Source organism: Kogia breviceps, chromosome X (genome assembly GCF_026419965.1).
Source record: "Kogia breviceps isolate mKogBre1 chromosome X, mKogBre1 haplotype 1, whole genome shotgun sequence".
In the NCBI taxonomy this organism is placed as follows: domain Eukaryota; kingdom Metazoa; phylum Chordata; class Mammalia; order Artiodactyla; family Physeteridae; genus Kogia; species Kogia breviceps.
In genome coordinates, this window is record NC_081330.1 from 106,639,099 (window position 1) to 106,653,290 (window position 14,192).

At 35.5% G+C, this 14,192-nt stretch overlaps 1 protein-coding gene across 17 annotated transcripts in view; it reads left to right on the plus strand.

Moving 5' to 3' along the window:
• The window catches only part of DMD (dystrophin), a 2,551,447-nt gene that overhangs the window by 1,244,980 nt on the left and 1,292,275 nt on the right, over positions 1–14,192 (plus strand). For all 17 annotated transcript variants that reach the window (XM_067023689.1, XM_067023685.1, XM_067023692.1 and 14 more), the window contains 2 exons: positions 4,453–4,608; positions 8,383–8,553. In XM_067023689.1, coding sequence (XP_066879790.1) covers positions 4,453–4,608; positions 8,383–8,553 — 327 coding nt within the window. The remainder of the gene's footprint in view (positions 1–4,452; positions 4,609–8,382; positions 8,554–14,192) is intronic.

Sequence of the window (14,192 nt, forward strand, 5' to 3'; positions counted from 1 at the left end):
AAGGAAAGTCTTAACAGGGACTTCCCTGGCGGTCCAGTGGTTAAGACTCCATGCTCCCAATGCAGGGGGCATGGGTTCTATCTCTGGTCAGGGAACTAAGATCCTGTATGCTACATGGCGTGGCCTTAAAAAAAAAGTCTTACAAACATGGACACAAGCAAATATAAAGACTATTTTCCTTTCTTAATGATAAATATTTTATCTGTCTATTGAATGATATGATGTAAATGGTTATTTAGTACTTTGAGTGAGCTTTCCTCATAAAGGTAAATAATTGACGTTAAAAAAATTTAAATAGTAAATCATTTGGAAGTATCTCTGATTCCAAAATTCAAGAATTCAGTCCCAGTGTGATAATTAATGATTTAAATATTTCTGAATACCCAGATATAATTCCTAAGATAGAAGTAAATGAATTTAAAAATCATATGGAAAGTTCAGAAAGAACTCACAATTATTAATAAAAGAATAATAACATCAGGGAATCATCAAAGAAGGGATTAAGGTGGAAATAGTTATGGATGTAGCCTTAATGAATAGGATAATTGCTTAGCATTTACAAAATGCTTTGTTTTAAACACTGATTTTAAACTGAAAAGAAAAAAACAAACCTAATTTCTTTCCTGACTCCCAAATAACAGCAATTACCTACTAGCAACTTTATTTCTTAGTACCAGTAAAATAAATATTTGTCATTCAGACTCACCACTGAACAGCTTAATGCAGCAATGTATAAGTAAACTATTACATATGTATGTATACATACAGACATATACATATGTCCATGTATGCATGCATACATATATATATATACATTCAAATGCACATGTCTTTCCAAGTAAAATAACTACAAGGGAAGGCTATGACATTTGTTTCATGAGGATTTGTTATGGCAGTATACTACTGTGAACCAATATATGTGTTCTTTATAGTTGTGATATACATGTGAGTTTTACATGATATTTTATATCAGTCTATAGTTAATTAATCAGCCCCATTAAGAAAATTAATTTGTATAATTAATAACATTTAAAATTACCTTCCCTCCTTATATACGATTTAATGTACATTGAAATTATGGTCTGGAAATTTAGATGTTTTATCCTGACTATAATGTAGCATCATGAGAACAACACTGAACGTCTCTGGCTTGGCCACCACTGATTCTCTGGTGACTCAAATACTATCTGGTATAAGCAAGCACTCAACAAATACCTGGGAAATGAGTAAATGAATTTTTCCAAACTCACAGCTAGAATTATATAATTGTAACATTTAAAAAGTTGGGCTGGCCAAAAAGTTTGTTTGGTTTTTACTGTAAAATGGCTCCACTAGCACTTAGTTGTGTTTAACTTCATTCAAAACAATTTTGTTAGATTGTATTGTGACAGTTGTCATATCAACATGCATCTAAAAGAAACACATCAAAATTGGTGAATTTTTGTGTAGCCATTTTAATATTAAAGATGGGAGAAAAAAGCAACGATTTCAGCATATTATGCTTTATTATTTCAAGAAAGGTAAAAACGCAAAAAAAGATTTGTTCAGTGTATGGAGAAGGTGCTGTGGCTGAACAAACACATCAAAAGTGGTTTGCCGGACTCCTTGACTTCAGACTATACTACAGAGCTACAGTAATCAAGACAGTATGGTACTTGCACAAAAACAGAAATATAGATCAATGGAACAGGATAGAAAGCCCAGAGATAAACCCACACACATATGGTCACCTTATCTTTGATAAAGGAGGCAAGAATATACAGTGGAGAAAACACAGTCTCTTCAATAAGTGGTGCTGGGAAAACTGGACAGCTACATGTAAAAGAATGAAATTAGAACACTCCCTAACACCATGCAGAAAAATAAACTCCAAATGGATTAAAGACCTAAATGTAAGGCCAGACACTATCAAACTCTTAGAGGAAAACATAGGCAAAACACTCTATGGTATAAATCACAGCAAGATCCTTTTTGACCCGCCTCCTAGAGAAATGGAAATAAAAACATAAATAAACAAATGGGACCTAATGAAATTTAAAAGCTTTTGCACAGCAAAGAAAACCATAAACAAGACCAAAAGACAACCCTCAGAATGGGAGAAAATAGTTGCAAATGAAGTAGCTGACAAAGGATTAATCTCCAAAATATACAAGCAGCTCATGCAGCTCAATATCAAAAAAACAAACAACCCAATCCAAAAATAGAAGACCTAAATAGACATTTCTCCAAAGAAGATATACAGATTGCCAACAAACACATGAAAGAATGCTCAACATCATTAATCATTAGAGAAATGCAAATCGAAATTACAATGAGACATCATCTCACACCGGTCAGAATGGCCATCATCAAAAAATCTACAAACAATAAATTCTGGAGAGGGTGTGGAGAAAAGGGAACCCTCTTGCACTGCTGGTGGGAATGTAAATTGATACAGCCACTATGGAGAACAGTATGGAGGTTCCTTAAAAATAGAACTACCATACGACCCAGCAACCCCACTACTGGGCATATACCCTGAGAAAACCATAATTCAAAAAGAGTCATGTACCACCATGTTCATTGCAACTCTGTTTACAGTAGCCAAGACATGGAAGCAACCTAAGTGTCCATCAACAGATGAATGGAAAAAAAAGATGTGACAGATACAATGGAATATTACTCAGCCATAAAAGGAAACGAAATTGAGTTATTTGTAGTGAGGTGGACAGACCTAGAGTCTGTCCTACAGAGTGAAGTAAGTCAGAAAGAGAAATATCGTATGCTAACACATATATATGGAATCTAAAAAAAAAGTGGTCATGAAGAACCTAGGGGCAAGACGGGAATAAAGACGCAGACCTACTAGAGAATAGACTTGATGATACGGGGAGGGGGAAGGGTAAGCTGTGGCGAAGTGAGAGAGTGGCATTGACATATATACTACCAAACGTGAAATAGATAGCTAGTGGGAAGCAGCCGCATAGTACAGGGAGATCAGCTTGGTGCTTTGTGACCACCTAGAGGGCTGGGATAGGGAGGTTGGGAGGGAGGGAGTTGCAAGAGGGAAGAGATATGGGCATATATGTATATGTATAACTGATTCACTTTGTTATAAAGCAGAAACTAACACACCATTGTAAAGCAATTATACTCCAATAAAGATGTTAAAAAAAAAAAAAGTGGTTTGCGAAGTTTCGTGCTGGAGATTTCTCACTGGATGATGCTCCAGGGTCGGGTAGACCAGTTGATGTTGATAGCGATCGAGACATTTTTTGAGAACTATCAATGTTATACAACGCAGGAGATAGCCAACATACTCAAAATATCCAAATCAAGCGTTGAACATCATTTGCACCAGCTTGGTTATGTGAATTGCTTTGGTGTTTGGGTTCCACGTAAGTTAAGCGAAAAAAAACTTCTTGACTGTATTTCCGCATGCGATTCTCTACTTAAATGTAACAAAAACGTTCTGTTTTCAAAACAAATTGTGATGGGTGATGAAAAGTGGATAATGTACAACAACAGTGTGGAATGGAAGAGATCTTGGGCCAAGCGAAATGAACCACCACCAACCACGCCAAAGGCCGGTCTTCATCCAAAGAAGGTGATGTTCTGTATATGGTGGGATTGGAAGGGAGTCCTGTATTACGAGATTTTTGTGGAAAACCAAACGATTAATTCCAACAAGTACTGCTCCCAATTAGACCAACTGAAAGCAGCGCTTGACAAAAAGAGTCCAGAATTAGTCAACAGAAAATGCATAATCTTCCATCAGGATAATGCAAGACCGCATGTTTCTTTGATGACCAGGCAAAAACTGTTAACAGCTTTGCTGGGAAGTTCTAATTCATCTGCTGTATTCACCAGACATTGCACCTTCAGATTTCCATTTATTTCAGTCTTCACAAAATTCTCTTAAGAGAAAACATTTCAATTCCCTGGAAGACCGTAAAAGCCACCTGGAACAGTTCTTTGCTCAAAAAGATAAGACATTTTGGGAAGATGGAATTATGAAGCTGCCTGAAAAATGGCAGAAGGTAGTGAAACAAAACAGTGAATGTGTTGTTCAATAAAGTTCTTGGTGAAAATGAAAAATGTGTCTTTCATTTTTACTTTAAAAACTGAAGGAACCTTTTGACCAACCCAGTAGAAATCATATAACTTTTAGAAATGATCTTTATAAACTTGGAATGAAGAATTAAATATATGTGTTATGTACCCTTACTTTGGTTAAGTATAACTACACAATATGCGTGTCTTTATGTGTACATATAATTACAAATAGAAGCATTAAATCAACAGAAAATGCAAAAGCTATATATTGACCACAGCTGCAAAATGCTACGCCATTAAAACTGTAACCACAGAATAACATTTTAGGTGATCTCTACTCCTGTCTCTTTTTATTAATAATAGTATGAACTAGACACTATTGCTTATTACTCTGTTTTGTTTTATGTTTTAACTTAGAACTTGTATAAAAGTCTGAGTGAAGTGAAGTCTGAAGTGGAAATGGTGATCAAAACTGGACGTCAGATTGTACAGAAGAAGCAGACGGAAAACCCTAAAGAGCTTGATGAAAGAGTAACGGCTTTGAAATTGCATTATAATGAGCTGGGAGCAAAGGTGTGTGCATGCTGAAACCATAAGCACTGGCTACTTCCCACATTCCTTATATATTGTAAAGTAAGAGACAGTAATTATGCACAATTAATGTCTTAGGAAGGCTAAATCATTTACTCCCTACAGATAGATAGATACCTGGATACGTAGATACGTACATATATACATACATAGAGAGATAAATTCCAATTTGTAGTTCTTAAGAAACAGTAATTAATCAGCGAGGGTCTTCTTTTTAGTCTACGTTAAAAAATATGTACAGTTCAGAGAGATTTTCATTGGTCCATCAGATAATTCTAAAAGGGTTTCTTTGTTCTAAACTTGCCCCTTCTTTTCATTGTCTATATTTACTTGTGATGACTCAAAGGCTGGTAATTTTATAAACTAATATACCTACTTATATTTAGGACTTACATTTAGGTACAGTGGAGTTGATACATTCTACATAGAAAGAGCTTCACTGAGACCAGTGGGGAGAAAAGAGTCTGTTTTTACGGCTCAGGTTCCCAACTTTATTGAATATAACAACATCAATGAGAAAATTGTCACTTCATCTTAGACACAAATGTAAATGCTTGCCCATATTTTAGAAGTAGCCATGCAGAGTCAGAATTCTAATATTGCACCCTGGAAGTAGATTGAAGGTTATGTCTTGAAGCTACAAATTGCAAATTACTTATCACTGAGAGAAAGTGAGTTTTAGATTCAAATGAAAATCTGAAAATCACCATTCATATTAGTTGATAGTCTTTATTTTTATATTTTAAAAACCTTCTAAGTTAAAGTTTTGAAAAGAGAATTAGCTGTTTCAAATATAAATTATTGTCTGGGCCTTTTCTTTGCCTTGAAGAATTTGCACAAAATCTTTGCCTTTGCAGGAGTAAATTTAACATAATGTAGAATAACTCACTTTGAATTTAAAACAATAAAAATGACATTAGAAGACTATTAGTGCCCTGAGTTGATTATTATTAAGGAGTGATTGATTCTTATGATGATGTGAAGACCTATTTATCCCCGAAAATGTATATTTGGAAGTGTGTGTTTATTTAACCACTTGGCACTGAGTAATATAAAGCAAAATGAACGATTACTAAGAAATCATACTTAGCTTTAAAAGCATGACAGAACACAGCAAAAATGTGGGGCAGGCATTTTGAAATAAAGATTTAGAAATGTTAGTGATAAAGGGAATATGTACAAATATCATATTATAAAATGGCAGAAGTCATGTATTCCTTTTCTGAGGAAAAATTGTTCATATTTAAATCTTCCAAGCACCTTCAACAATAGTGGTTTTGTTTTATGGAAACAGAGGATATCTTAATGTATGATTCTTTTTATATAAATATACAAACTCTTCTATTTTAATGGTCTTCAGAATTAAAATCATTTTACTTGCCTCAGTTCAATATATATTACTTTTTTGTATTAGTCAGCTTAGGCTGCCATAACAAAATACCACAGACTAGGTGGCTTAAACAAGAACATTTTGTTTCTCACAGTGCTGGAGGCTGGTAAGTTCAAGATCAAGGTGTCAGTCTAATAAGGACCCTCTTCCTGGCTTGCAGATGGCCACTTTCTCTGTGTGTTCTCACATGGTGGAGAAAGAGGGGGAGTGGGAGGGGTGGGGGAAGGAAGGGGAGAAGAGGATAAGAGGGATGGAGGGATATCTTTTTCTTCGTCTTCTAATAGGGCCACAATCCTATCTGATTAGGGTCCCACCCTGTGACCTCATTTAACCTTAATTACTTTCCAAACACTATATTCAGGTACAGTCACATGGGAGCTTGGGCTTCAATTTATTAATTTTGGGGACATTTCAGTTCAGAGCATGACACTTGTCTTAACACGATTTTATTAGTTTGGTTAATATCACCAACTTAGCTTAATTGTTCAATGAATAAAAATAGTTTCTTATATCTATATCTATTTGATTTTATTGAGCGATATTACACCTAGCACCCTAGATATAATACTTACAGTTCCTATATGCTTATTATATTACAATATACATAAATAGCAATATTCATTTTAGCCTCAAATGCTCATACTCAAAGCCTCAATACTCATGTCAGCCTCACTTACATTTTTTTCTTTTTTGCGGTACGCGGGCCTCTCACTGTTGTGGCCTCTCCCGTTGCGGAGCACAGGCTCAGCGGCCATGGCTCACAGGCCCAGCTGCTACGCATCATGTGGGATCTTCCCCGACCGGGGCACGCACCTGTGTCCCCTGCATCGGGGACATCTCAACTACTGCGCCACCAGGGAAGCCTCTCATTTACATTTTTAAGCGTTCATGAAATAATGATTTCTACTGCGGGTGGCACTATTTTAAATGTATCCTTTTTCCACCAAAAAAAAAAAAAAAGTGTAAAACTCAATTTTACTTAAGATGACAGTGTCTCCTGTTTTATTAAAACCTATTTATCTGGATATAAACAAAATAGAATAAAAATCAATAATGCATTAGCTCTGGGAAGATAGAATTTCTTTGTAATATTGAATCTAGAATTCTTTTTCTACCAATAATTCATAGAAAAAATAACTGAATAGGAACACACCGTAAGGTGTATATTTTTTCTCCCACATACAAGTAAAATCCTTGCACTCAAAATGGCAGATGCTTTCACTTCCCTGAAGGGAAGAATAGAAGGGAAAATCTGTAAAAAAAAAAAAAAAATTGAATTTGCAGCCTCAGCAACTAAACTTTTTTTTTTTAATGTACGCACACCTCTGTTAAAGAAACAAATTTTGTTGAGTATTTGGAATTTTTCTAAAAGTTCCAGGGTATTTATTTTCATTGCAGTATTTAAAATTCTTTAAAGATGTCTTTGGCATTTTTTTCACGCTTATGGCTGAACTGTTATGTTGTTTGTAGAATATATATGTGTATGTGTGTGTATATATATGTATATATATACATATATATATATACACACGTGTGTGTGTGTGTATCAACAAGAGATAAGAGATTCTGGGCTTTTTATTCAAACAACCAACTCACAAGATGTAGGCACATCAGGAAAAGTGGTGGAGAAACACAAATTTGTTCATTCTCTGTGTGAGAACATGGAACAAATTGACTTTGAGGGTCTTAGTTTTAAACACTGAGAACTGGAATACAGGATCAAGTCATGATTTCTCTATTAATGAGAGTGAAAATTTTGTTATGGTATCAAATTTTGCTGCCCCCTTTGGGTAATAAATGTATATTTAAGGAGGAAGTGACCTATTATTTGTGTTGTTTTTGTGCAAAAGTGAGACACTTTAAAGTTGCAATGACAATAAAATTGGCTATTCTAAATACTTTATAAATATTTTTGCCTTTGGAGAGAAATAGTATTCTTTGCCCAGTTTGATTCCTTACCAGTAAGGGCAAGCCTCATTTGTAAATGTTCTTGCCCATCTCTTTGACAGATGACTGAAGGGTTTCTAAAAGAAACATGTCATATCTTCAGTTTGATTTATATCATTCTATTTATTTAAAAATATTGTCCATAATTTATTTTTTATTTATATTAGAGAAGATAATAGCTTTTCTTCCTACCTGATGCAGGACACTATCTTTTGGAGAAACAATCTCATCTTCCCTAGACTGTGCTTATTCACTATTAATATTCAGAATATATAATTTTTCTAAAATATTATTTTTAAAAAGTAAGAAAAAGGTTATATTAAAATGGCAAAAATATGAAATTTCCAATTAAGTAGCTAAAGTTAATAAACTTGAATTGAAAAATAAACCAAACTACATTTTATTATCATTCTTTTCAGGTAACAGAAAGAAAGCAACAGTTGGAGAAATGCTTGAAGTTGTCCCGTAAGATGCGAAAGGAAATGAATGCCTTGACAGAATGGCTGGCAGCTACAGATATGGAATTGACAAAGAGATCAGCAGTTGAAGGAATGCCTAGTAATTTGGATTCTGAAGTTGCCTGGGGAAAGGTAAAACCTGTATCACTGAAGGTTATTTTTAGCATACATGAAAACATACAGCAATATGATTTTTCAAGGAACTATTAATGTGCAACAATAATAGAGTCATAAATATTATTGTGCTTCATTCTGCCGTTCCTCAAAAATTCATCAATAGTTTAACTGTATATTTCAGGATTACAATAAAGCCAGTGGGAAGCTTTAGCAAGTGTCTCTCCAAAGCTTGTTTAGAATTAGGTAGGTCATGAATAAAAATATGTTCATGGGGGCTTCCCTGGTGGCGCAGTGGTTGAGAGTCTGCCTGCAGATGCAGGGGATGCGGGTTCGTGCCCCGGTCCGGGAGGATCCCACATGCCGCTGAGCGGCTGGGCCCGTGAGCCATGGCCGCTGAGCCTGTGCGTCTGGAGCCTGTGCTCCGCAACGGGAGACGCCACAGCAGTGAGAGGCCCACATACCACAAAAAAAAAAAAAAAATGTTCATAAAAATACATACATCCTTAAAATATATGCATCAATCCTTAAAAATATATACATCATTAGTCAGAAAGTCAGTCCAAAGATGAGATTCCATGTTCCCTAGCTTGCCTAAGAGAGACTATTCAGGTGGATCCCACAGCCACGAGGAAGGCAAAGATGCAGAGACTGCAGACAGTTGGGCAGGACAGACTCGCAAGATCGGCAGATTGTTGATGTCGCAATCATAGAAAAAATCTCATGGGGTCTGTATGACCGCTATCGTTTCCATCACCAAACATCACGGGATTTCCTTTAATCCTCAGCTGGTAGATTCTTGCTGTTTTCTCTGACAGCCAGTCAGACATCATTGTTCTCTACAGTTCATGGTCAAGGCACTAATAGCTTAATATTTCTTTTTCAGTTGATATATTACTGCATTACTTAAAAGTGTGTTGATATAAAGTAAATAGTTGATATTAATAATGCGTTTTCACCTTAAACTTTGCCAAGCCTTTGGGCACTTAGCAAAAAATAAATCATAGCACACATTCTGCCCCCTCATTTTTTTAAATAACAAACATGTGCCTGCGTTAACTAGATGTTTAAGAGATCTGTGCTTTATTTTTAATTCAAGAAGCCTTATCTAGATTACCCAAATTTGGGAAACTTTAATTGCATTATGTAAAAACTTAGTCATACAATGAGATCAAAATTGAAAACTGATTTTCTTTATGTAGATTCAGATGACAAGTAGATGTAAAAATTTGTTACATACAAATTTTGTCAGATAAACAGTAGGGAATAAATGTCTTTTTCTTCCCTTTCAGAATAGATTTGTTGTTAGAGATAAGATATTTACTTGTAGTTATTAGTTCAGGATCATATATATTGTGAGATTATTAGAGTAGTGAGTGTACAGAGGGTACAGATTAGAAGGTACATCGGCCTTTTATTTCCCCTTATCACCCAAACAAACATTATATTTCTATGTGATAATTTAGTTGGGATCAATGACAATCATGTATTTAGGTGCAGGCTGGGCTGCTATGAGAAATAAGCCAAAATTCCATTTGCCAGATCTTAATCACATGGTCATATCTAGCCTTCAGGGAGGGTGACAAAAGATGGTCTCTATCTGGCTGGGTAGCCAGTGTGTCCTGCTGAAATGATGAGTAGGTCTTATACTAAAATGAAGAAAGAGAGAATGCATTCTTGGGGACAGACAGCAGTTTTGGCCAGAGCAGTATCAACTTTTCCTTTTCCCTCCTAAGATAAAGACAGAGAAAGTCCTGAATGATCTGTCTCTCTCTATATATATGACCTACTGATGGCAATTTCAACCATAAGTACTCATAAATAAACAAAAAAGCCCAGAAAATATTTATGATCTATTAAAGTATAAAATATGGTAAAACATCCATGGGACATGTAGAGGATTCATGAAAATGATCCAGGCTTCATTCTGTTATCCTTCTCTTAATGCTAGGGACAATATATTTGGTTGTTCATATCCAGTTTAATGGATATGTTAGTTTACTAGGGCGGCCTAACAAAATACCACAGACTGAGAGGCTTAAACAACAGAAGTTTATTTTCTCACAGTTCTGGAGGCTGGAAGTCTGAGGTCAAGGCTTTGGCAGGGTTGTTTTTTTCTGAGGACTCTCTCCATGTCTTGTAAATAGCTGTCTTCAGATGGTCTTTCCTCTGTACATGCATGTCTCCCAATTTCTCTTATAAGGACACCAGTCATATTGGATTAGGGTCTACCCTAATGACCTTTTTTTTTTTTTTTTTTTAACCTTAATTACCTCTTTAACTGTCCTGTCTGCAAATAGGGTCACATTCTGAGGTACTGGGGTTAGGACTTCATCATATGAATGTTGAGGGGACACAATTCATCCCATATTAGTAGAGTAGGTTTCTAAATATAATGAGGAATGCTAACATAATGGTGCACAAAGGAGTAGAGCTATACATGAAGGGAATTTGAACAATTCTGACTATAATTTATAACTGACTGAGGTGAAACTACAAAAGTATGCCACATATGAACTCAAAATTCCAGAGTCTCCATAAGGTCATTGAATATGTCACCTAAGGAGATATGTTTGCTTTAGCCTCACCATAAAATCATTAAAATATCATAAGATAAAGAACTTGGCAAGGTTTCTAGATAATCCTTGTCATATTAGAAAGCTTGAGTGTTCTGGAGATGGCTTAGCTTACTGAGTCTATCTGAAGCATTTTCCATAAAACTCTGAAGCAATACTAATTTGAGATCCAACAGGAAAAAAAAGATATAAATCTGGCGTTTTTCTTTGTCTATATGATAATTTATCACTCTTTCTTGATCTTTTGAAACACTAAGCTGCTAATGATATACTTTTAGACCCCTTAGTGGTCAAATGAAAAGGATACACATTTACATCTTAATTACATAATTTTTTAATAAACTCATTTGGAAGGTGCTGAAGCTTTTTCAAAAATTACAGTCATATAGTAAAAACATGTGGCATACAGATATAAAGCAGTCACATTTATGATAATGATTCTATTTTCTTAAAATGAAAAAAAAGTTAAACTTTCATACCTGAAACCCCATGACTCCTTAGTACGTTCTCATTTCAAATGCTTCCTTGGTAGATGGAGAACTTGACTCAGACAGTTAGTCTCGCCTGCCATTTCAAAAGATAAATGTCAGACTTCTTTGCAAAACAAATTCATTTTTTTTGGTTTCTTTTTATTGAAGCATAATTGGCATATAACATTGTATTAGTTTAAGGTGTACGGCATAAAGTTTTGACATTTGCATACAGTGTGAAATGATCACCATGTCAAGTCTCATTACCATCTGTCACTATGCAAAGTTACAAATCTTTTCTTCTTGTGATGAGAACCTTTAAGATTTACTTTTTTGGCAACTTGAAAATTTGTAATGTAATTTTGTCAGCTATAGTCACCATCCTGTACATTACATCCTCATGACTTAGTTTATAATTGCAAGTTTGTACCTCTTTTTTTTCATTTCCCACATTCTTTTTATTTTTTCTATAATGTAGTCAGTAGCACAAGCTTAATCACTTTTTTTAACATCTTTATTGGAGTATAATTGCTTTACAATGGTGTGTTAGTTTCTGCTTTATTACAAAGTGGATCAGTTATACATATACACATGTTCCCGTATCTCTTCCCTCTTGCGTCTCCCTCCCTCCCACCCTCCCTATCCCACCCCTCTAGGTGGTAACAAAGTACCGAGCTGATCTCCCTGTGCTATGCGACTACTTCCCACTAGCTATCCATTCTACGTTTCGTAGTGTATGTATGTCCATGCCACTCTCTCACTTTGTCACAGCCTACCGTTCCCCCGCCCCATATCCTCAAGTCCATGCTCTAGTAGGTCTGCGTCTCCATTCCCATCTTGCCCCTAAGTTCTTCATGACCTTTTTTTTTCTTAGATCCATATATATGTGTTAGCATATGGTACTTGTTTTTCTCTTTCTGACTTACTTCACTCTGTAGGACAGACTCTAGGTCCATCCACCTCACTACAAATAGCTCAATTTCGTTTCTTTTTATGGCTGAGTAATATTCCATTGTATATATGTGCCACATCCTCTTTATCCATTCATCCGATGATGGACACTTAGGTCGCTTTATCTCCTGGCTATTGTAAATAGAGCTGCAATGAACATTTTGGTACATGACTCTTTTTGAATTATGGTTTTCTCAGGGTATATGCCCAGTAGTGGGATTGCTGGGTCATATGGTAGTTCTATTTGTAGTTTTTGAAGGAACCTCCATACTGTTCTCCATAGTGGCTGTATCAATTTACATTCCCACCAGCAGTGCAAGAGTGTTCCCTTTTCTCCACACCCTCTCCAGCATTTATTGTTTCTAGAGTTTTTGATGATGGCCATTCTGACCAGTGTGAGATGATATCTCATTGTAGTTTTGATTTGCATTTCTCTAATGATGAATGATGTTGAGCATTCTTTCATGTGTTTGTTGGCAATCTGTATATGTTCTTTGGAGAAATGTCTATTTAGGTCTTCTGTCTATTTTTGGATTGGGTTGTTTGCTTTTTTGATATTGAGCTGCATGAGCTGCTTGTAAATTGTGGAGATTAATCCTTTGTCAGCTGCTTCAGTTGCAAATATTTTCTCCCATTCTGAGGGTCGTCTTTTGGTCTTGTTTATGGTTTCCTTTGCTATGCAAAAGCTTTTACGTTTCATTAGGTCCCATTTGTTTATTTTTGTTTTTATTTCCATTTCTCTAGGAGGTGGGTCAAAAAGGATCTTGCTGTGATTTATGTCATACAGTGTTCTGCCTGTGTTTTCCTCTGAGAGTTTGACAGTGTCTGGCCTTACATTTAGGTCTTTAATCCATTTTGAGCTTATTTTTGTGTGTATGGTGTTAGGGAGTGTTCTAATTTCATTCTTTTACATGTAGCTGTCCAGTTTTCCCAGCAGCACTTATTGAAGAGACTGTCTTTTCACCACTGTATATTCTTGACTCCTTTATCAAATATAAGGTGACCATATGTGCATGGGTTTATCTCTGGGCTTTCTATCCTGTTCCATTGATCTATATTTCTGTTTTTGTGCAAGTACCATACTGTCTTGATTACTGTAGCTTTGTAGTATAGTCTGAAGTCAGGGAGCCTGATTCCTCCAGCTCCATTTTTTGTTCTCAAGATTGCTTTGGCTATTCGGGGTCTTTTGTGTTTCCATACAAATTGTGAATTTTTTTGTTCTAGTTCTGCGAAAAATGCCAGTGGTAGTTTGATAGGGATCGCATTGAATCTGTAGATTGCTTTGGGTAGTAGAGTCATTTTCACAATGTTGATTCTTCCAATCCAAAAACATGGTATATCTCTCCATCTATTTGTATCATCTTTAATTTCTTTCATCAGTGTCTTCCAATTTTCTGCATATAGGTCTTTTGTCTCCTTAGGTAGGTTTATTCCTAGATATTTTATTCTTTTTGTTGCAATGGTAAATGAGAATGTTTTCTTAATTTCACTTTCAGATTTTTCCTCATTAGTTTATAAGAATGCCAGAGATTTCTGTGCATTAATTTTGTATCCTGCTGTTTTACCAAATTCAATGATTAGTTCTAGTAGTTTTCTGGCAGTATCATTAGGATTCTCTATGTATGGTATCATGTCATCTGCAAACAGTGACAGCTTTTCT